Raw genomic sequence first — 23,156 nt, forward strand, 5'->3', positions numbered from 1 at the left:
AATGACAGGGGTACAGCTGGACATGTTATGAGCACGGCCCCTTCTGGGTTCATCCAATTGCAGTCTTAGATCAGCAGGGTAAAATTGGAGAATGGGAAAGAATGAAGCAGTTTAATCTTCCTTCAAGAAGTTAAGCTCACAGCAGCTTTAATAAATTACCGGCAAATCTCTCACAACACCACTTGAAGCAAGTCAGAGTGATGATGTTTCATAATGATAGGTTCTATACCATGCCCTTAGGCAGAACCTTCCAAACCCACATCACTACCACCTAGAAGGACAAGGGCAGCAGATACATGGGAACACCATCACCTGCAAGTTCCCCACCAAACCACTCACCATTCTGACTTGGAAATATATCGCCGGTTCTTTACTATCGCTGGGTCAAACTCACTCCCTAACTGCACTATGGGTGTACCTACACCATATGGACTGCAGCAGTTCAAGAAGGCAGCTCACCACCATCATCTTGGGCAATCAGGGATGGGCAATAAATGCTGGCCTGGCCAGCGATGTCCACATACCTTGAATGAATAAAAAAACGTAGTCGATAGGCAGAATGGCTGATAGTTATACTATACAGCTGATTTCCTGTGCTATTTCACATGAAAAATTAAAACAATATTGACTCATCCTGCAACTATCCCTTGTTCTTTCTTCATCATCAATTCTTACTTTTCTATTTGTCTTTTAATTCTTGTTCCTACTTGTATATTGCTCTGACATTTTTCTCATTTTGGTCTGTCTTGTCTCTGCTTTTTTCTCCCTGTAACTTTTGCTTGCTGCGCCCCCTTGTCTTGCTTTCTCAATATGTCTCAATGGCTCTTGGACATATTATTGCTTTAGCTATACACTAAATTTTTATTTCTTAGCATTTTTTTAAAAATCCCCATGATATGGAGCAACATTTACAAGAATGGAGCTATCGTTATGACCGATAGACTTTATAAGATGTTTTAAACTGTCTCTTTTAAGGTAAAACAGAATGCCCTGGAATGAGGGATGGTGTGAAGTTGTACTGAACTCTGTCCAATGACAGGCCCATGTTACCTGGTTGCTATGAGCCCAAATCAAAGCCGATTGAAAGTCAGGTGCAAGCTTTAACACCTGAACACAAAGAAGGTAGCTGTTCTTGCTGTCTGCAGACTCTCAGAGGCAGTCAGGCCCTAACTAGGTTCTTTAGAAGCTAACAGTGGAATTTAATAATAGTTTATGAAATTATGTACCATACACAGCATTTGATTGCTGATTTGCCAGATATGTATTTCTTTGTACATATATATTAAACTATTTGAATAGTAGCTTTACAGATATAACAAAACTATTTTATTACAAAGGCCCGTTTGACTTTATTAACAAAACATAAATGATGTCATCACATGGTTAGTACAATCCAATATGATGTAAGATTGTGAGATTACACTACCACATGATCAATAGAAAGGTAGTATAGATTTTTGAAAGCACTGCAGCAGCGCAATGAAGGCAGTACATCACCACCTTCTTCAGGGCAATTAGGGATGGGCACAAATGCTGACCTTGCCGACAATGTCCATTAAAGAATAAAATAAATATATTTTATTTATAGTTTACTAAGCTGTTCATTGTGTACATAGCACCAAGTAAATGCCTCACATTGTTTATATTGAAGAAAATACAATAAGGGCCAAGGGAATAGGCAGATACCTCCATTGAGAGAAAACATTCATAGTTCATCTTTTGTTGCATTTAGCATTATGAAATTGTTTTCATATTGATAGGATAATTAATATTAGCAACAATCTGTACACATTATTTCAAAATAGAGTGCAAGCTATGCAGCAATTTGGAAAGTGGTTGATTTAGCAGGCTGTGGTTGCATATTCCCACCTAACTGCAGTCTGATCTTTGCTTCCCATCCTGTACTTGGCTTGCTTTACATCTGACAGTCTAGCTGACCCAGAGTTAGAGTGAGGCCTAATTGACTGGATTGAAATAACAACTCCAAAATAAAGAATGAATGTGCATTTAATAAATGTATTTGTCTGCTCCACTTGTCTGCTTCAGCTTGTGCAAAATTGACTTAAATGAACAGCAAAAACCCAGAAGGCTGACTTTGTTACCTTTATTCAGAGATATTTCAACATCACATTGGAAATTCCCCAAACTCAGGCTTTGATTTAAAATCTGAAACATTTTCATACCCAAATATAAAATCAGTTTGTCACTGAGGTACACCCTGCTTCTAGCTCCTTGGAATTTAAAATCAATTCCTGATTTTGGTGCAAAACACAGACTGAATACTGAATTCAGGCAATTTGGCAACAGATTTTCACAATAGGAAAGCAAGGAATGGCTGAAATTAGTCCAAGGTTATGTAATAGCCATGGGATAATTTATTAATCTAGTTATTTTAGTTACAGAATTTCAAGCTGACTTTGTCATGAGAATTTCAGGGGTATGCAAAGCATTAAGTGTAGAATATGGTATGGCATGGAGAAGCAGAGAGAGAGAGAGAGGTTTCCCGCTCTGTTTCATTGGCTGTAGCTCAATACCTAAATCTCCAAAGAGCTGGTTGAATTTTATTCCTTAAGGGGAGTGGTCTGCTTTGCTGAGCAGACACAATGAACCTTAAGCTACCACTTTAACCAATTAATTTAGGCATAAATCATTGCGTCTATGAGCAACAACAAAGTCTGGAGTTTAAAAATGCTTTTCTGAATTCTCACTACTAGCCCTGTGGATAAAGCAACCAGCTGGTGTTACACATTATTATACAGATCAGAAGGTCCTATGTCATACTCCTGAGTCTAAATTTTCCACTTTGAATTGCACAAGCTTCCCTGTTGTAACTTGAATAAGAGATTCTTCATGAGGCACTGACAGCTCCCAAGTCTTCCTGGTCACTTCTGGGTTTTCTGCCAAAAGTGATGGGTGTGAGATTGCCATATGGCTGCTTGCTGGTGTATTATAATATGCAAGTGATAGATATCTTACCTTACATATTTTGTCATTTGTGTCTTAGTGCTGGGTGCTAGGGACATGTGTATGTTTCTAGTTTTGCTATGCATAGTGCAGCAGGCATAGTTGATCAATTATAAAGCTTACAGTATATTTTTTAAAAATATGTTCAATTGTAGCAGTAAATCTTCATAATTCCTCCAGTATCTCTAGAGGCTGGATAGCCCACATAAGATGTGAAAATGACCTTGGAAAATTGCCACAATTAAACTTACATGGTTGTATGGAACTCCTGCCCCACCAAATTGGTACCAAGGATTTCAGCCACGGAAAACTGATTTTTTAGTTAGCTTATCTAACCGGAAGCAACAGTTGGTATCAATGACTCTTGAAAATGTGCCAGTCTTGATGGATATCCAGTGATCCCAGTGCAAACATTCACATAGGCATAACTGGGTAAGGACACAATCAAGCTTGGGCTTCAGTACCCCACCACTGTAACCATAGTAAGGAGGAACATCCAGCTGACTTGGGTGCATACATGAAGGTTGACCATCTGAGTGCAGTAACCAAGGACCTGTCAGCCTGTGTAACCACAAGTTTAGGTATGCAAGTTACCAAGAATTTTCAATAACCAACTATTTAGTGTGGAGCAGTACATTGTAAAGCATGTGCCCAAATGTAAATAACTTTAATGGTAGTTGAGCAATTGCAGTACATTGCAACAAACAGAAAGAACAAAATAAATACCAACATTTGCATCGATTCTCTGCTTGACCTCGTCAATGATGGAGTCTCCACTCCTCAAAAGGCCAATGACAGCTGAGAACATGGGGTCTGGGTCTCCTTAAACTGAAATGTTCCTGGTCCCTCATATGGAGTTTGACATATACTTGGAAGCCAAACAGCCAGTGAGATGTGGGAGCCCACCTTCCAAAGACCCCCAAGTGGAAGGGAGTTCCCAGACCAGAGAAGCAAGATTATTTTTTAAATTCTACCACTGGCTTCCTGTATAAGGATTGTTGGGGTAGTGAGGGGCGGGGCATGATGTGGTGGCAGCATATATCCTGATCTGTAGATTGGAGGCACAGATATTACAGGTACTCCACCCCCACCCCATCACGACATACATCTGTCTGCCAGCCCAATGCAAATTCTACAGTGTGCACTAGACGACATAACACTGCTCCAATTAACTGCCAGGATTACATCCCACATTAATTCAGGTCCATGGCACCAGCAACTTCACAACCCGAAACAGAGCTGCAATATCAACATGAGTTTCCTTCTCCATTTTGTATCTGCACAGCAATGAAGATTAAGAGATCAAATGATGGGGAAAAGGCTGAAAGAGATTTGGTGACACCAACTGTTGCTCAAAAATATTATTTGCCTCAGTCGTGTATATGACCAAAAACTGCATCAATAACTTTTTGTTCTCACGGGTTTTTGATATTGATTGCCACAAGTTGACATCAATTCCATGTTGCTTTGGTTACTGGTGATGAGCTGAATAAGTAGAAGTAGCAGGTGCTATTATGCATAAGACCAATGGATCCATTTTACCTATATTAAGGAGCATATTAAGAATTAGCACCACTAAGGTTCAGTTAATGTAGCATTTACATCTCCAGATTGCCTTTCACAAAACTGCATTTTATGCATATATGAAACATTCATTGGCATTTTTTAAATGCAGCTGGTTTCCTTAAAAGCTTTAATTTGTAAATTCAAAAGGGATTTACTTAATTATTCCTTTTGAGATTATCTTTTGATTTAAGCTCAAAAGTCACAAACACTTTGGAATAAACAGTCACAGATGCATTGCTAATTTGTTGCTGAATTGTCAATGGCCTCGTATTGTCTGCTGTTGGTGCTTCAGAGGTTGAACCTTCACTTTCTTTGGTTTCTTCTTCCCGAACGATCAAAGGTCTGCCCAGGGTCTGGCCAAGCAGTCGGCATACTTCAAATGCTTTACGTCGAGAATTAGCAACAGCTCGAAGACACGCCTGCCGTCTATACAAAAAGGAGCTTGGATTACATTTTATTTTATTCTTTGCACTTTTAATTTTATTTCACACCCCCCCCCCCCCCCCCCCCCCCCCAATAAATAGGCAGCAGGGTAGATAAAATGGAGCGGGAGATTTACCTAGCTCTCAGTGGTCCCAATTTTACATTGTGGAAGGCAAGGATACCTGCCCCAAGTCAACAGGGTCCTCCTCAAATTTGCAATTGTGCACTGATATCATCAAGGCCCAATCTGACATTGTAACCTAAGGCTAGGGTGGCAGTGATGACTCCTTTGATGAGCGAAACATGCAGGGGCCAGAACATATATCCTCCTCAGAGCCGCTTGAGGAAATCTTGGGCCTCCCGTCCTGGGTTTCCCCTCCTGAAGCACTCTGATGGACTTTACTTGTACTGGGACCACTCCCAGAAGTCTCGGCAGCAGCCACATGCCAGCTAGGCAGCGATTCGGGCAGGACATGTAAGTGAGGCACAAGAACTAACTTTCTGTCATTCACTCTGGCTAGCCCATGCACCTGGAGTAAAAAATCAAACTCTGGATTTAGGAAGTACCAGGAATCTTCCACCTAAGTTATGGCAAGAGACTGCAGATTCTCTGAAGTATTAGTGTAATTGGCCATAGTTTTATTAATCAGCTGCTAGATGTCCAGGTTTCTGGATCAATAAGTTCTCCAACTGTCTGATAACTTCACATGCTATTACAATTTGTACAATATCCGTACTTCATATTTCCACAATTCCTACATGCATAATTAAAAATTAAAACACTGAAATTGGTTTTCTTCCTCTATGACAGTACGTTACAATTCCATTATTTCTAAATACACCTGAAATACTCCTTTTCTATCCACTCAAACTCAGGATCTATCTTGCAGGCAGAGTCTGAAAGCCATTGCTTTTTCTCCATCATACGCCACGGTGATCCAACAAGTAATGTATACATTGTAAAGGGATGTTAAGGGATCCTGTGATATAATGGAATTGACAAAAAAGGACAGTTGGAAGTCAGTGTCAATAAATTTAATGGCTTTGTATAGGATGACAGAGTCTGCAACGGAGGGTTAACTGGTCTGTATTAATCTTGAAGTCAACTCAATTTCAAAAAAAATATGAATCCCAACTGCAATAAAGATAACAGAAATATAGAACAGACTCAGAGAATATAGGTGATTTTTTTTTTTCATTTACAGGTTGTGGGCATCACTGGCCAGGCCAGCATTTATTGTCCACCCCTAATTGCCCATGAGAAGGTGGTGACGAACCACTGCAGTACATACATCCACAGTGCTGCTAAGTTGTGAGTCCTCGGATTTTGATCCAGGGGACAATAAAGGAACAACGATATATTTTGATTTTAGGATGGTGTGAGGCTTGGAGGGGAACTTGCAAGTAATAGTGTTCCCATGCACCTGCTGCCTCTCTCCTAGGCAGCAGAGAACACAGGTATGGAAGTTGATGTAGTGCATCTTGTATGTGGTACAAATTGCAATGACAGTGCATCCGTGGTGGAGGGAGTGAATATTTAGGGTGGTGGCTGGGGTGCCAATCAAGTGGGTTGCTTTGTCTTAGATGGTGTCAAGCTTCTTGAATGTCATTGGAGTTGAACTCATCCACGCAAGTGGAGAATACTCCATCGCACTTCTGATTTGTGCCTTGATGGTGGACAGGCTTTGGGGAGAGTAAGCACTGCAGAATAACAAGGCTCTGACCTGCTCTTGCAGCCACAATATTTATATGGCTGGTCCAGTAAAGTTTCTTGTCAATGGTGACTGCTTTCCCCAGAATGTTGATGGTGAGTGATTTGGCGATGCCAATGCCATTGAAGATCAAGGAAAGTGACTGTACTGCCTCTTGTTATAGATAGCCATTGCCTGACACTTGTATGGCACATATACTACTTGTTAATTATCAGCCCAAGCTTGAATGTTGACCAGGTCTTGCTAAATGTATCACAGGCTGTTTTATTACCTAAGGAGTTGCAAATGGTACGGAACACTGTACAATCATCAGCAAACAACCCCACTTCTGATTTTGGGATGAAGAGCACAACATTGATGAAGCAGTGAAGGTGGTTGGGCTTAGGACATTGCCTAAGGAACTCCTGCAGCAATGCCCTGGGGCTGAGATGTTTAGTCTCCAACAACCATAACCGTCTTCTTTTAGGTTAGGTATGACTCCAACCAGCGGAAGTTTATTGCACCACCTACATGGCCCCCTCCTACCCTAGTTCCCATTGACTTCAAATTTGAAAATTTGAAAACTTAAAATTGACTTCAATTTTACTGGGGCTCATTGATGCCACACCTGGCCAAATGCTGCCTTGATGTAAAGGGTAATCACTCTCACTTCACCTCTACAATTCAATTCTTTTGACCAAGTTTGAATCAAAGCTGAAATGAGGTCTGGAGCCAAGTAATTATGTCAGAATGCAAACTATGCATCAGTGATTTAATTGGAAACTGAGTTAATATTTATTAATGCTTGCTATATATATATAGATTTCAAACAAATCTAGCAACTCAAGACTGGGCATCCATAAGGCGCTGTGGGCCATCAACAGCAGCAGATTTGTACTCAAACACAATCCGTAACCTCATGGCCCGGCATGTCCCCCACTCTCCGATTACCATCAAGCCAGGGAATCAACACTGATTCAATGAAGAGTGTGGGAGGGCATGCCAGGAGCAGCACCAGGCTTACCTAAAAATGAGGTGTCAACCTGGTGAAGCTATAACACAGGACTACTTGCGTGCCAAACAGCATAAGCAGCAAGTGATAAATAGAGCTAAGTGATCCCACATCACTGGGTCAGATCTAAGCTCTGCAGTCCTGTCACATCCAGCCGTGATTGATGGTGGACAATTAAACAAATCACTGGAGGAGGAGGCTCCACAAATATCTCCATCCTCTATGATGGGGGAGCCCAGCACAACAATGCAAAAGATAAGGCTGAAGCATTTGCTACAATTTTCAGCCAGAAGTGCTGACTGAGTGATCCATCTCGGCCTCCTCTGGAGATCCCCAACATCACAGGTGCCAGTCTTCAGCTAATTTGATTCACTCCACATGATATCAAGAAACGGCTGACGACACTGGATAGTGTAAAGGCTATGGGGCCTGACAATATTCCGGCAATAGTGCTGAAGACTTTTTCTCCAGAACTTTCTGCGCCCCTAGCCAAGCTGTTCCAGTACAGCTCCAACATTGACATCTACCCGGCAATGTGGGAAATTGCCCAGGTTTGTCTTATACACAAAAAGCAGGACAAATCCAATCCAGCCAATTACCGCCTCATCAGTCCATGCTCGGTCATCAGTAAAGTAATGGAAGGGGTCATCAACAGTGCTATCAAGCAGCACTTGCCCAGTTTGGTTCCGCCAGTGCCACTCAGCTCCCGACCTCATTACAGCCTTGCTTCAAACATGGACAAAAGAGCTGAACTCCAGAGGTGAGTTGAGTGACTGCCCTTGACATTTGACAGAATGTGGCATCAAGGAGTCCTAGCAAAACTGCAGTCAATGGGAATCAGGGGGAAAACTCTCTGCTCGTTGGAGTCATACCAAGCACAAAGGTTGTGGTTGTTGGAGGTCAGTCATTTCAACTCCAGGACATCACAGCAGGAGTTCCTCAGGGTAGTGTCCTTGGCCCAACCATCTTCAACTACTTCATCAATGACCTTCCTTCCATCATAAGGTCAGAAGTGGGGATGTTCGCTGATGATTGCACAATATTCAGCACCATTCACGACTCCTCAGATACTGAAGCAATTCAGATCCAGCAGCAAGACCTGGACAATATCCAGGCTTGGGCTGACAATTGGCAAGTAACGTTCGCACAAGTGCCGGGCAATAACCATCTCCAACAAGAGAGAATCTAACCATTGCCCCTTGATGTTCAATGGCATTACCATTGCTGAATCCCCACTATCAATATCCTGGGGTGGATTAGCATTGACCAGAAACTGAACTAGACTAGCCATGTAAATACTGTGGCTACAAGAACGGGTCAAAGGCTAGGAATCCTGCGACGAGTAACTCACCTCCTGAATCCCCAAAGCCTGCCCACCATCTACAAGGCATAAATCAGGAGTGTGATGGAATACTCCCCACTTTCCTGGATGAGTGCAGCTCCCACAACACGCAAGAAGCTTGACACCATCCAGGACAAAAAAGCTCAGTTGATTGGCACATCATCCACAAACATTCACTCCTTCCACCACCGATGCACAGTAGCAGCAGTGTGTACTATCTACAAAATGTACTGCAGGAATTCACCAAGGCTCCTTAGACAGCACCTTCCAAACTCGCAACCACTACCATCTAGGACAAGGGTAGTAGATAGATGGGAACACCACCAACTGGAATTTCCCCTCCAAGTCACTTTCCATCCTGACTTGGAAATATATCGCCGTTCCTTCACTGTTGCTGGGTCAAAATCCTGGAACTCCCTTCCTAACAGCACTGTGGGTGTACCTACACCACATGGACTGCAGCGGTTCAAGAAGGCAGCTCACCACCACCTTCTCAAGGGCAATTAGGGATGGGAATAAATGCTGGCCCAGCCAGCAAAGTCCAGATCCCGTGAATGAATTAAAAAAAGGTATTAATAGCAGTGCCTGATTTTCATAGTCAAGGGAGAGAACTTAGTTTTCCTTTGAACCATTCTGCACCATCATTTCTTGATCCATTATTTAATGTAAAAGCTACACGTGGATTTTGTAAAGGGTTTTGATGGACTGAACTGGCTTTTCTCACCCCGTATTTTCTTATATCTGGCCCAAACTTTCTGTTCTCTGGGGATGTATCCCGGGGAACACACTCCCCCCAATCCCTGGAAGTCCCCTTGTAAGGACTGCATGGGAATTTCCCAGGGACTTTCAACTTCCGATGTGCCTGGAACCCTCCGAAACTCCAAGTTAAATTGGACACTTCAGATGGTTCCGACTCTGTTAGCAGAATAGTTACCCAGGAAAACTTAAAAGGATTAAAAGCACTTCTAACTCCTGGGTAACCACAGTACTGATCATACCCCTGCCCACCCGACCTGACCCACCCCCAAGTGGGGAAATCTAGTTCTGTAAAAAGGGGGCATGGCTTTGTCTTCTCCAATGATCCTGCACCGCACATAAAAGACTCCAGTAGCTGCTATGCTACACATTTCTCAGCAGGCCTGGGTCAGAGGTCGAGGCGAGACAAGGGCAACTAAAAAGCAACATAGTGGAAATCCGACTGTGAAAGGCACTCCATGGAAAATTTGGCACATTACGTTAGAAAACTCTAAAGGCAATTCAGTTGATACACAAATTCAAACTGTAGTCTTTTTGGGTAACAGAATCAGGCTCACAAAAACACAAGAATTAGAAACAGGAATAGGCCACTTGGCCCCTCAAGCCTGCTCAGCCATTCCATAAGATCATGGCTGATCTGATTGTGGCCTCGACTCTACTTACTTATATGTCTCCCATCACCTTTGACTCCCTTGTCAATCAAAAATCTAACTCTGCCTTGAATATATTCAATGACCCAGCCTCCATTGCTCGCTGGGGACAAGAGCTCCACTGACTAATGACACTTATGAGATAAAAAATTTCTCATTTTTAATCTGTGTCCCCTAGTTCTAGTCTCTTCCACAGGGGGAAAGATCCGTTCAGCATCCAACCTGTCAAGTCCTCTCAGGATCTTATATGTCTCAATAAGATCACCTCTCATTCTCCTAAACTCCAATAGATACCTTTCCTCATAAGATAACTGGGGGGGTGGGGGTGTCATCATTCGAGTGAACCTTCTCTGAACGGTTTCTAACTCATTTATATCCTTTCTTAAATAAGGACTTTAAAACTGTATATTTTTATTTTATTCACTCATGAGATGTGGGCGGCGTTGGCTAGGCCAGCATTTGTTGTCCATTTCTAATTGCCCTCGGGAAGGCGGTGGTGGTGAGCTTCCTTCTTGAACTGCTGCAGTCCATGCGACGTAGGTACACCCACAGTTGTTAGGGAAGGAGTTCCAGGGTTTTGACCCAGCGACAGTGAAGGAAGTATTTCCAAGTCAGGATGCAGTAGCTTTGGAGCGGAACTTCCAGGTGGTGGTCTTCCCATGCATCTGCTGCCCTTATCCTTCTAGATGGCAGTGATTGTGGGTTTGGAAGGTGTTGTCTAAAGAGCCTTGCTGAGTTCCTGCAGTGCATCTTGTAAATGGTATATGCCGCTGCACGTTGGTGGTGGAGGGAGTGAATGTTCGTGGAAGGGATGCCAATCAAGTGGGCTGCTTTGTCCAGGATGGTGTTAAGCTTCTTGAGTGTTGTTGGAGCTACACTCATCCAGGCAAGCGGGGAATATTCCATCACACACCTGACTTGTGCCAGGCTTTGGGGAGTCAGGAGGTGAGTTACTCGTCACAGGATTCCTAGCCTCTGACCTGCTCTTGCAGCTACAGTATTTATATGGCTAGTCCAGTTCAGTTTCTGGTCAATGGTAACCCCCATGATGTTGATAGTGGGGGATTCAGCAATGCTAGTGCCACTGAATGTCAAGGGGCAATGGTTGGAGATGGTCATTACCTGGCACTTGTGTGGCGCAAATGATACTTGTCACTTTTCAGCTCAAGCCTGGGTATTGTCCAGGTTTGCTGCATTTGGACATGGGCTGCTTCAATATCTGAGGAGTTACGAATGGTGCTGAACATTGTGCAATCATCAGCGAACATTCCTACTTCTGGCCCTATGATGGAAGGTCATTAATGAAGGAGCTGAAGATGGCTGGGCCGAGACAAAACCCTGAGGAATTCCTGCAAGGATGTTCTGGAATGGAGATGATTTACCTCCAACGACCACAACCTCTTCCTTTGTGCTAGGTATGACTCCAACCAGTGGAGAGTTTTCCCTGTGATTCCCACTGACTCCAGTTTTGCTCGGGCTCCTTGATGTCATACTCAAGTCAAATGCTGCCTTGATGCAAGGGCAGTCACTCTCACCTCAATTCTGGAGATCCCTACTTTTATACTCTATTCCCCTGGCAATAAACGCCAATATTCCGTTTGCTTTCCTAATCACTTGCTGCACCTGCATACCAGCCTTCTGTGATTCATGTACCAGGACACCCAGATCACTCTGTACCATAGAGTTCTGCAGTCTCTCTCCATGCAAATAATGTACTGTTTTTCTATTCTTCCTGCTAAAGTCCACAAGTTCCGATTTTCCCACATTATACTCCATCCTCCAATTTTTTGCCACTCACTTAACTTATTTAAATTGCTTTGTAAACTCTGTCCTCTTGAGAACTTACTTCCCTATCTATATTAGGCTCTGAAGAAGTCATACAGACTCGAAACGTTAACTCTGTCTTTCTCTCCGCAGATGCTGTTAGACCTGCTGAGTTTTTCAGCATTTTCTGTTTTTGTTTACTTTCCTACCTATCTTTGTGTCATCAGCAAATTTAGCTACCATAAACTTGGTCCCTTCATTCAAGAAATTGATAGAGATTGTAAATAGTTGAGGTCCCAGCACTGGTCCCTGTTGCACTCCACCAGTAATAGCTTGCCAACCTGAAATGACCCATTTATCCCTACCCTGGAAATCCAAGTACATTACATCAACAGGTTCACCTTTATCCACTTTGCTTGTTACTTCCTCGAAGAACTCACAAAACCATTTTGACTCTGCCTGATTGTATTATGATTTTCTAAATGTCCTGCTATTAACTCCTTAATAATGGAATCTAGCATAACATCTGTCATAGGGAAAATGCTAATTGGTCTTTGGTTTCCTGCATTCTGTCTCCCTCTTTCTTTGAATATCGGTGTTCCATTAGCAATTTTCCAATCTGCTGGGACCTTTCCAGAATCTAGAGAATTTTGGAAAATTACAACGAATGCATCTACTATCTCTGCAGCCAGCTCTTTTAATCTCTAGAATGAAAGCCATCAGGTCCAGGGAACTTGACAACCTTTACTTCTAATTGTTTTCCCAGTACCTTTTCCCTAGTAACTGTGATTGTTTAAAGTTCCTCCCTCTTTTTACCTCTTGATTTTCAAGTATTCTTGGGATTTTTTTTTGTGTCTTCTACAGTGAAGACACAAAATACCTGGTCAACACTTCCGCTATTTCCATGTTACCCATTATTAATTCCAGTCTCACCCTCTAAGGGACCAACGCTCGCTTTAGTTACTCTATTCCTTTTTAAATACTTGTAGAAACTCTTACTATCTAAAAGTTTTCTCTCATATTCTAATTTCTCCCTCCTTTTTTTTAAGTCATCTTTAGTCAAATTCTGTCCAATCTTCTCACCTACCACTAATTTTTGCAGTATTGTACATTTTTTTCTTTCAATTTGATACTGTTCTTAACTTCCCTAGTTAACTAGTCACAGATAGTGCATCCTTCCAATGGAATACATCTTTGCTGAGGGTTATGAAGTATCTCCTTAAATGTCTACCACTGTTTCTCTACTGTCCTATCTTTTAACCTATTTTCCCACTTCACTTTAGCCAACTCTGTCCTTGTAATTGCCTTTATTTAAGTTTAAGATACTAATCTTAGACCTACTTTTCTCACCCTCAATCTGAACATGAAATTCTATCACGTTATAATCACTGTTACCTAGAGGCTCCTTTACTATGATCAGTAATTAATACCGTCTCATTGCACATTACCAGGTCTAAAATAGGCTGCTCTCACTTGGCACTAAAACGTACTGCTCTACGTAATTGTTCCAAATACACTCAATTGAACTCATCTTGTATGCTACCTTTGCCAATCTGATTCGCCAATTATAAGAAGATTAAAATCACCCATGATTATTGCAGTATCTTTCTTACAAGGTCCCCCTTATTTCTTCCTATATACGCTGTCCTACAGGGGGCCTAAAAACTACTCCCACAAGTGACTTCTTACCTTTGCTATTTCTTATCACTACACAACTGATTCTACATCTTGATCTTCTGAACTAAGGTCATCTCTCACTACTGTACTAATGTCATCCTTAATTAATAGAGCTACCCCAGAGTCATTAATATGACATAGAAGGAGACCATTCAATCCATCAAGCCTATGCTGGCTCTCTGTAGAACAATACAGTCGGTCCCATTCTTTCACTCTATCCCCACAGCCCTGCATGTTTATTTCCCTCAAGCGCCCATCAATTTCTTTTGTAAATAATTGATCATCTTTGTTTCTACTATGCTCTGCAAGTTCCAGATCAATACCACTCGTTGCTTAAAATAATCTGTAATTAAGATCACAAACCTTGTTTGTGGTAATATTATTCCATCTACAAGGAATTTCAGTTTTCGTGGACACTAAAAAAGGCCGAAAGCATGTGATATATCAACCAGAGAAATGAGCTGTTCCAAGAATGAATGAGCAAATCAAGAAATAATCTAAATAGTTGTTTGGTAGTACAGAAATTAAGTGCTTCTGAAAAAGGAGACACGCTGTCGAAGCTTTTTGTCTTGCACTCATCAGGACAGATGGAGGAATAAAACATTTCAAAGGGAACAACAATTTATACTACATAAGAAAAAGGCACACTGGTTGCAAGGCAAGTGAACTCTGATTGGTGCAATCCCCTTGGCAACACCTCACCAAGGAACAGTTATTCCCCCAAGCTTCTGTTTAATTTAAAAAAGGCAAGTCAACGCTAATTGGTTGAGGTGTTGCCATGGGGAATGCACCGGGGAACAGTTGTCTCCCAAGCTTTTGTCTAATTGAGAAAGGCTCAAGACCGGACATGTTCTTTCTGTTTGCAGTTACTTTTGCAATAGGCTACTCGTCCTGCCCATGCTTGCAAAGCTCAGAATATGGTGTCCAACATTAGATGTGATTTCACGATTGGACAACACTTACTGAACAATCCAGAGTGTGCTAAGAATTATACAAACAACCAATTTAAGATTATCAGTTGGGCTCACAATGTGACTCACTTATGCATGCTAGAATCTACATATGTTCATAAGCAAGGCTTCCAAACAGAAAAATAATGTCCAGGCATTGTGCCTTTTTCAGTTATACAAATGTTATGAATAATACATCTATAAATTCAAATTAAAAATATACATGTGTGTGTTAAGAAATGTAAAAATGGTTTCAGTTTCACTTAGGTTTTGTTCCAGACCTTGGTGCCTGGGAGTCTGGATAGACTTGTGGCTAAAAGGTTTCAAGTCTTTTGGGTTTATTTGTATATGTACATTTCTAATGAGGTCTGACAGCGCCTGAAGTTAAAGAGATGGGTTAAAAGGAGTTGAAAGTTCAGTGATTCTGGAAAAAAACAAAGTAGAAAAGCTTTACTGTTGCCTAGCGACAGTGATCCAGTGACACAGAAAAGACAGGAGTTGAGAGAGAGGAGGGGGTTTACAATGTGGGTAAGAAAGAGAAGACAGGGATTTTAAGCTCTCTACGAAGAAAAACTGCAAGGCTAGTGAGACAGTAATTAACTGAATAATCAATCAAGGGATTCAATAAAATGATGAGTTTAGTGGAGGTGCTACTGAAAGACTGAGTTTAGGGAACTCATTTGCTTGCTCTGCAGTTGAAGAAACAGTGAGTTTAGAGTCTGGTTTTTGGGTGGCTCAAGGAGAGATATGAGTTGGATGAGGCGCATCAAGTGAATGTTCAGGAATTCATCAGAAGAAGGCCGTTTGCAACTGTGCCAGTTCCAAGCAAGAAGCCCATGTGTGAAGTTAGTGTTAGCTATTCACTGATTTGTGTGTTTGTAAAGAAATTGCTGGAGTAAAGGAATAGTGGGAATTTGACTTCTTGTGTTTGTATTGAAATCTTTTCTAGTTTTAATAAGTATTTCATTTTTTGTATTAAAAGTTCATCAGCAAACTCCTGTGAATTTGTTAGTAACTCCTCCATGGTTTCTTAAAAAAAGCTGGGATCTATCAAGCCAGGTTTCACTCTGGGATCTGTCTATTAACAGTGGCTGGGATTGTAACACAAAAGTTTAGGAGACAACTGTTCCCTGTGTATTCCCCATGGCAACACCTTGACTAATCAGAGTCCACTTGCCAACCAATCAGCACCCTTTTTCTCATGCAGTACAAATTGTTGTTCCTTTTGAAATTTGATATTCTTGCATCTGTCCTGATGAGTGCAAGATGAAAAGCTTCAACAGCTTGTCTCTTTTTTCAGAAATAAACTAAAACACTTGCCTTAGAACAATTTCGTAAACCATTAAATAGGTTTTGCTCCTGGGTAATAACTGCATAAAGTTGTTCATGTTACCTGATAGTTTCTACAGCCTCAGTTGTGTGATAAAACTGAGGTGATCCAACAATAACAGAACTGTCCAGTTTCTCCACTAACAGGTTACACAAATTCTCCATCTTGCCAAAGTCACTGAATACAACACAGACCTGGGGGGAAGAAAAAAAAAATACCACTTTACATTTTTTAAAAAGTAAAGTCTCTGGCTTAACTAAGATACAGTATAACGAAGTGAAAGGTATTCAATAGTACACATATACATCGCACTTTTGCACTTAGGCTGGTTGGTAATTGATTAATCAGAAATATTACCCTGGGCAACAGAAATAGTTCTTATAAACCTCTTCCAATTTCTTGTTTGAAGGTTATAAATTCCAGCATTCTTGTTAGCTTAGCCAACAAGATATGTGCTTGCTGCAAAAGACGATGCCTTTTGTTTGTTGCACCTATTGGCTCAGATAAGTAATGTTGAAATATATTATGTTTCCATTTGTGGGGTTGCCAGTTTTGGACATCTTTAAATTTTTGAATTGGCTATCTATTAGTTTCTAAAAATGCAAAGAAGACATCAACGGTTTTGTTTAGAAGTTAAGATATATTTTTCCACTTGCATTTCTGTCTCATTTATAAAGATTTACAATTTTTTTTGGATCATTGCAAAAACAGAAACTAAGCCATAATCTCATCCCCAAACCTGACTGGCTTTGGACTTAAAGATTTCAAGTCAGGTAAAGGTGGAACTGAAACTGAAACTTACACTCATATAAATACAAGTTGAAGGACAACTCTCAATATTCATGGATGATTGAGTGCCAAGCAGAGGCGAACTGTTTCTTTGCAAGGAGTAAAAATATATGTAAAGTTATCAGTTTGTTATAACGCAAATCTATCTCCATATTATGGCAACAATGATAGGGAGCTGGGAGAAGAGGTCCTGCACAAGAAAGCATGGAGATTGTGAAGGAGGAGGAAAAAGAATCAGTCTGTTTTATACAGGTGTGATCTCACCAAAGCCCTGTACAATTGTACCAAGACTTCCTTATTCTTGAACTCCAATCCCCTTGCAAAAAAGGCCAATATACCTTTTGTCTTCCTAATTTCTTGCTGGACCTGTATGCTAACTTTCTGTGTTTCTTGTGCAAGTACACTCAAGTCCTCTGAATATTAACATTTACAAATTTCACCCCTTTTAAAAAATATTTTGCTTCTCTATTCTTATGACCAAAGTGAATAACCTCACACTTCTCCACATTATACTCCATCTGTCCCTTCTTGCCCGATCACGTGACCTGTCTAAATCCCTTTACAGCCTCTTTGTGTCCTCCTCACAGCTTATATTTCCACCTACATTAGTATATTTCCAATATTATGTTTGTAATTGGATTAAATTACATTTAGCAATCATCCTTTTGTTTCCAATAAAACCAAAAACTGAAAGTAACAACTAGTTCTTCATCCATAGTAATTAATGTAATATACTAATGCTAAGGGTATAGTTTATACAACACATATATACAGCATTTTTAACAAATTTATGAAAAGTTATAACTGAGTAGTACCTCTGCTTCCATCTGATAGGCATTTTCAACTCGCCGAAAATCCTTAGTCACTGTAATACTGTCTTCCTGGAACATTAGCAAATCATTTGAAAACAAAGTATTCAATAAAGTAATATTAATACTAAAAGTGTAATTGTATAGGATTACATAACATCATTACTGCAATGAGGAGGTACAATACCTCACTGCAAGCAGACAGTATTAGTCTTGAGTTTCCAATCCCCAAGTTTTTCCCACTGAGTAATGGAAGCCATTTATTTCAATTCAGTATGAACAGGATTCATTCTGCAAGGAGCCCTGATTCCTGCTAATAGTGAAACTGAGCTGTGACATGAAACCCTTGGGGACAAGATTGGACCTAAGGTTTTCCAGGTGTGTGCTTTCCCCAACTAGAGGGGCAAAACAGCCTGGAATCCTGCCCTCAGAACAAAACTTCAGTTTTTTTCTAGGGCTCTCGTAGGGTTAAATCTGAAGAAAGGTTTTGTTTGGTGGGCAAGAGGGAAGGAGTTATGTGGGAATCTTCAGAGGCAGCTAAACACATGGTCTCAATCTTGATGACAAAAAAGTCCACGAGCTCCTCACACTTAATGAAAGGGTCAGAGGAAAGGGGTTTAATGAGACAGTTGGTAGTGGGAAAACAGTCAATGATTATTTTTGCCATCCAGTATGATCCTGAAGTATTGAGTGATTTTGACAGATGAGAGTGAGACTGCCAGTTCTTGATGTGGTGATGGGTGACTAAACAGCATCAAAACTTTTCTGAAGACAGGTCACAATCTGAAAGATTAACTCTGTTTCTCTCTTCACAGATGATGCCAGACCTGTTGAGTATTTCCAGCATTTGTTTGTTTTAGATTTCTAGCATCCGCCATATTTTGCTTTTGGATAAGTGTCTAATGGGGTGGAGGAACAGAGGGATCCAGGGGTGCAGATACACAAACCACTAAAAGTAGCAATGTGAGCTAAAAAGCTGTAACAAATGCAAACACAGCATTGGAGTTCATCTCTAGTGGAAGGAATTGAAAAGCAGAGAAGTTACGTTAAAATTGTACAGAACCTTGGTTATACTAAATTTGGAGTATTTTGAACAGTTCTGGGCTCCATATCGTAAAATAAAGAAACACTGAAGAAGGTCCAAAATAGATTTATAAAATACTACCAGAACTGAGAGATCATATCTATCAGGAAATATTGAACTGGGACTTTCTTCTCTAGCAAAAAGACTGAGGGATGGCCTGAAAGAGGACTTTAAGATTATGAAATTGTTTGATAGAGTCAACACGGAGATGAAGGTTCCACTTATAGGTGACACCAGAACCAGGAGCCATAAATATACGATAGTTACTAATAATTCCAATAGGGAATTCAAGAGAAACCTCTTTACCCACAGATGGTTGAGACAAACAGCATAGATGCATTTAAAAAGAAGCTAGATAAGCTTATGAGGGAGAGAGGGATAGGAGGATATGCTCATGGGGTTTGATGGAGAAAGGTTGGAAGAAGCTCATATGCAGCACACATGCATCATGGATCTGTTGGGCTGAATGGCCTGTTTCCATGCTGTAAATATTTGCAATTCTCTGTAATATGCTCAAACCTACAGTCCTTGGACTCGGAGTGAAGGTGAGGGAAATGATCAGAATGGGAGAGAGTAAAGAATTGTTTTGGGGGGGGAGGGGCAAGGACATCAATATTTTGTTTCTACAGCTGATTTCTCTCTCAGAGATTAAGTGCTCCACTGCTACTCCAGATGAGGAAAGCTAACTCAGCACTAAACAGGGTTTGAGCCTGGGGCTGACTTGGTCTGTATAGTTCAGTAACAACATGTGAGGATTATTTCCCACTTGAGAACAAGTTCAGTTTCAAAACAAACGAGCACTTTAAATGCTTAAAGTTTACTTTGGATTGGTTTAACATTGCTTTAATTAGCTCAGGGAAATTGAGTGTGGTTAGTGTTCACTATTGATTTTCTCTCAGCTACATAAAACGTTCATGGAAATGTTAATCTATGTGGCTGTTGAACACAAACGAACATTCTGGACGTTAATGAAATGGAATGCTTACTGCCGACATGAAATTGGCCCCAACGTTTTTTTAACAATTATCTGTTAGGTTACCTAGTAATAATTAATTTATTCTTGGCCCCTCATTAACATGGTACCACTCAGAGACATTATCCACCACCATTGGGTCAGCTTTATTGTGTGCTGTTAACACAGTTCTATTTTCCACCACTTCCTTCCAATTCCATATCTACCTCTGAACTGTCAGACTGCTCATTTGGCATTGCTGCGAATTAGTCAAAATTTCCTGCTGTTCAGAACTGTAAAAAACTTTGCTCCGGTGCATTCACTTGATAGTCCTTACTAACCAATTCCTCAGGATCAATCAAGCCTGTGCAAAACCTCAGCACTCTTTCTAATCCTGAAAAAAAGGTTCAAACTGTACTTCCTATTCACAGAATCACAGAGTGCAGAAGAGGCCCTTCGGCCCATCGAGTCTGCACCGACACGTGAGAAACATCTGACCTACCTACCTAATTCCATTTACCAACACTTGGCCCATAGCCTTGAATGTTATGACATGCCAAGTGCTCATCCAGGTACTTTTTAAAGGATGTGAGGCAACCCGCCTCCACCACCCTCCCAGGCAGCGCATTCCAGGCTGTCAACACCCTCTGGGTAAAAAAGTTTTTCCTCACATCCCCCCTAAACCTCCTGCCCCTCACCTTGAACTTATGTCCCCTCGTGACTGACCCTTCATCTAAGTGGAACAGCTGCTCCCTATTCACCCTGTCCATGCCCCTCAAAATCTTGTACACCTCAATCCAGTCGCCCCTTAGTCTTCTCTGCTCCAATGCATCAGCACGATTGCTTACTTCAAATTCTGTATTATCATGTGTCTGCTCCCCACCTCAATCCCATTGGCAGAGAAATGCTTATTTATTTGGACAGGAATGGTTCAAATTTCTCCCACTCCTGCAGATTTACCTGGCATTTTACCCCTCTCCAGATCACATGATGTTTGGATGGTGGGGTGTGTATTCATTGCAATACACATGGTATCACAATTGTATAGAACAGGCTGACTGGATCAGAGTTTTCCTGTCCTTCACTTTTCGTGTGTACATCAAGATTAAATTTCTTTGATGCCTTCTTACCATCTTCAATGCTTCATAAACTGCAATTTGCCCAAAATTCAGCTGCCTATATCCTGTTCCACACTAAGTGCCATTCGCCCATTTTTACTGAGCTCCCTTTGCAGTCTCCCAAAATAAAGGATTTAAAACATTGATCATCAAATCCCTCCACAGCCTTACACCACTCTACCACTGGAATTTATTCCAGTCATTTGACCCCTCCTACACTCTGTTCCTTTTATTCTCACCAATTCCACACTTCATGATTACTAAAATGGGTTCAGTATTTGTATTGGACCATTTATAATTTAACATATTCACTATTATAAATCAAAATTTTACAGATTTGTGTACATTATGACAGTAGTACTAACGCCAGATACTGCTGATGCCACTGTTGAACTGTTAGCAGCTACAATTTTCAGCATGTCACCAAGAGAAGCTCAGTACTTTTTTGTGATTGTGTTTTGCATCAAAGTGTCCATGTATATGGTGGAGTCCATATTGCCCCATTCAAGTAAATAATATACTGCATCAATTTGGGGATTGCACACTAAATATCTACTCAGAATAGGCAACAGCTTTCACAAACCCTTGAGAGGGGAAAAGATTGTTACGTTGTTATCACTAGATAAAAGGTCAACAAAATTAAGTTTTTAACCACATTACATTCCTTAGTCTGGGTGATGCCACCAGTCTTTTCAAACACAAGTAACTGGATGGCGTTTTCCAAGTGACTGTCAAACATTAACGCTGCAGCTGCCGAACATCAGGGAGCTATCATTAGTGACATTTATCATTACCAAAAGTGATTGTAATTGTATCCTTGATGCAAGTTGACTGCATTTTCAATAGTCAGTTAATTATTGTGTCAGATTTAACTAGGTAACTATTAGCAACCACAGCCAACCTCTATAGATGATGAATGATGGAACAGTGCAGCTCAGAAGGCCATACAGCCCAATGTCTGTGCCAGTCTTTCAATAACAATGATCACAAATCATCACCATTACTTCATGATAAAAGCAAAATACTGCGGATGCGGTAAAAAGAACTCAGCAGGTCTGACAGCATCTGCGGAGAGGAATACAGTTAATGTTTCGAGTCTGTATGATTCTTCATCAGAACAGGCACACCATTACTTCATGCATTGGTACGAATATAACCAATGTTATGTGTCTTGCTCTCCGGGTGCTAATTTAACCCAATTGCAGTATAAACTCTGGAATGAGAATCCAAGCTCCTTTTCTAGGCACGAGAATTAGTAACAAAGGAGACAAAGAAAAAAATACATTTAAAAAAATGCCTTTCAGGGTGTCGGAATGCCCCAAAGTACTTCACAGCCAATTAGGTACATTTTGAAGTGAGCTTCACTGTTATAATGTAGGATATGCAGCAGCCAATTTGCACACAGCAGATGCCACAATAATCAAATACTGTAATATGTGTTTTAGTGATGCTGGTTGAAGGATAATTATCGACAAGGTGTCGGGGGGGAGAAGATGCCCCATCCCTGCTGTGTTTTGAAATAGGGCCCTGGGATAATTCTCATCACCAGGAGATAATGCAGAGTTTGCCTGGACCTGCACTTAAATCACAGTCGGGATAAAGTGGAATGAGGACTTGAACACAGCCCAGTGAGTGAGTGCAGCTTGGGTGGGGGGGCTGCGGGCAAGCGGCTCCCCCGCTGGTTCTCCCCTTACCCGCACACCGTGGCCCCGGACACTCTGCACGATGTAGTCGAGCCGCCGTTTGACGCTGCTCTTGGCCGCCGCCGCCGCCTCCTTCCTGCTGCCCACCAGCACGCAGAGCCGAGCCCGGTTAGGAGGCGCCGACACCTCGGCCGAGGCGCTGACCTGCACCTCCCGCTCGCCGGCCGGGGACGACGACGCGGGCGACTTGGCGCCGCGACGCTCTGGCCCGCACCGATTGCTCGTCTCCTGATCCGACAACAGCGCCGCGAAAACCTGAGCGGGAGTGATCGCCATGGTTACCACACCGCCGCGAAAAATGGCGGTGGGGGAGGGGGTAGTGGCGCCGCTACCATGGCAACCACTCCGCCCGGGGGGGGGGGGGGGGGGGAGTAAAGGGGGGTTATGTGCGCATGCGCGGTGGCAGCGTCGCGTCACTTTCTGCTGACAATGGAATGAATTAAATGCAAATACAGGGGCAGGAAAAAGGCGGGAAAGAGAAAAGACAAAGGCTGGAGGCTAGAGTTATTAAATTAAAAAAAAATACTGAGGGTGCAAAACAAGAGGGTGGTAACTGGACAAATCAAGAAACAAAAA

The 23,156-nt window shown here is 41.6% G+C and overlaps 1 protein-coding gene across 1 annotated transcript; it reads right to left on the minus strand.

The window, feature by feature from the left end:
• Positions 1-1,175: 1,175 nt before the first annotated feature.
• irak1bp1 (interleukin-1 receptor-associated kinase 1 binding protein 1) lies at positions 1,176-22,941 on the minus strand. The gene is made up of 4 exons (XM_078542473.1): positions 22,572-22,941; positions 17,730-17,795; positions 16,189-16,319; positions 1,176-4,956 (listed from the first exon to the last, which is right to left on the minus strand). The coding sequence occupies exons 1-4, from the start codon at positions 22,854-22,856 to the stop codon at positions 4,686-4,688; spliced, it is 753 nt and encodes a 250-aa protein (XP_078398599.1). The 5' UTR covers positions 22,857-22,941; the 3' UTR covers positions 1,176-4,685.
• Between the last annotated feature and the right edge of the window lie 215 nt (positions 22,942-23,156).

This window comes from Cetorhinus maximus, chromosome 5, assembly GCF_964194155.1.
Source record: "Cetorhinus maximus chromosome 5, sCetMax3.hap1.1, whole genome shotgun sequence".
Classification (NCBI taxonomy): Eukaryota; Metazoa; Chordata; class Chondrichthyes; order Lamniformes; family Cetorhinidae; genus Cetorhinus; species Cetorhinus maximus.

Excerpts from the sequence above, each read along its gene's own strand:
- irak1bp1 (XM_078542473.1), bottom strand. The coding sequence starts at position 22,856 with ATGGCGATCACTCCCGCTCAGGTTTTCGCGGCGCTGTTGTCGGATCAG. Across the intron at positions 17,796-22,571 it reads TCCGGGGCCACGGTGTGCGG|GAAGACAGTATTACAGTGAC; the intron begins GTAAGGGGAGAA and ends CTAATGTTCCAG. Across the intron at positions 4,957-16,188 it reads GAGGCTGTAGAAACTATCAG|ACGGCAGGCGTGTCTTCGAG; the intron begins GTAACATGAACA and ends CTTTTTGTATAG.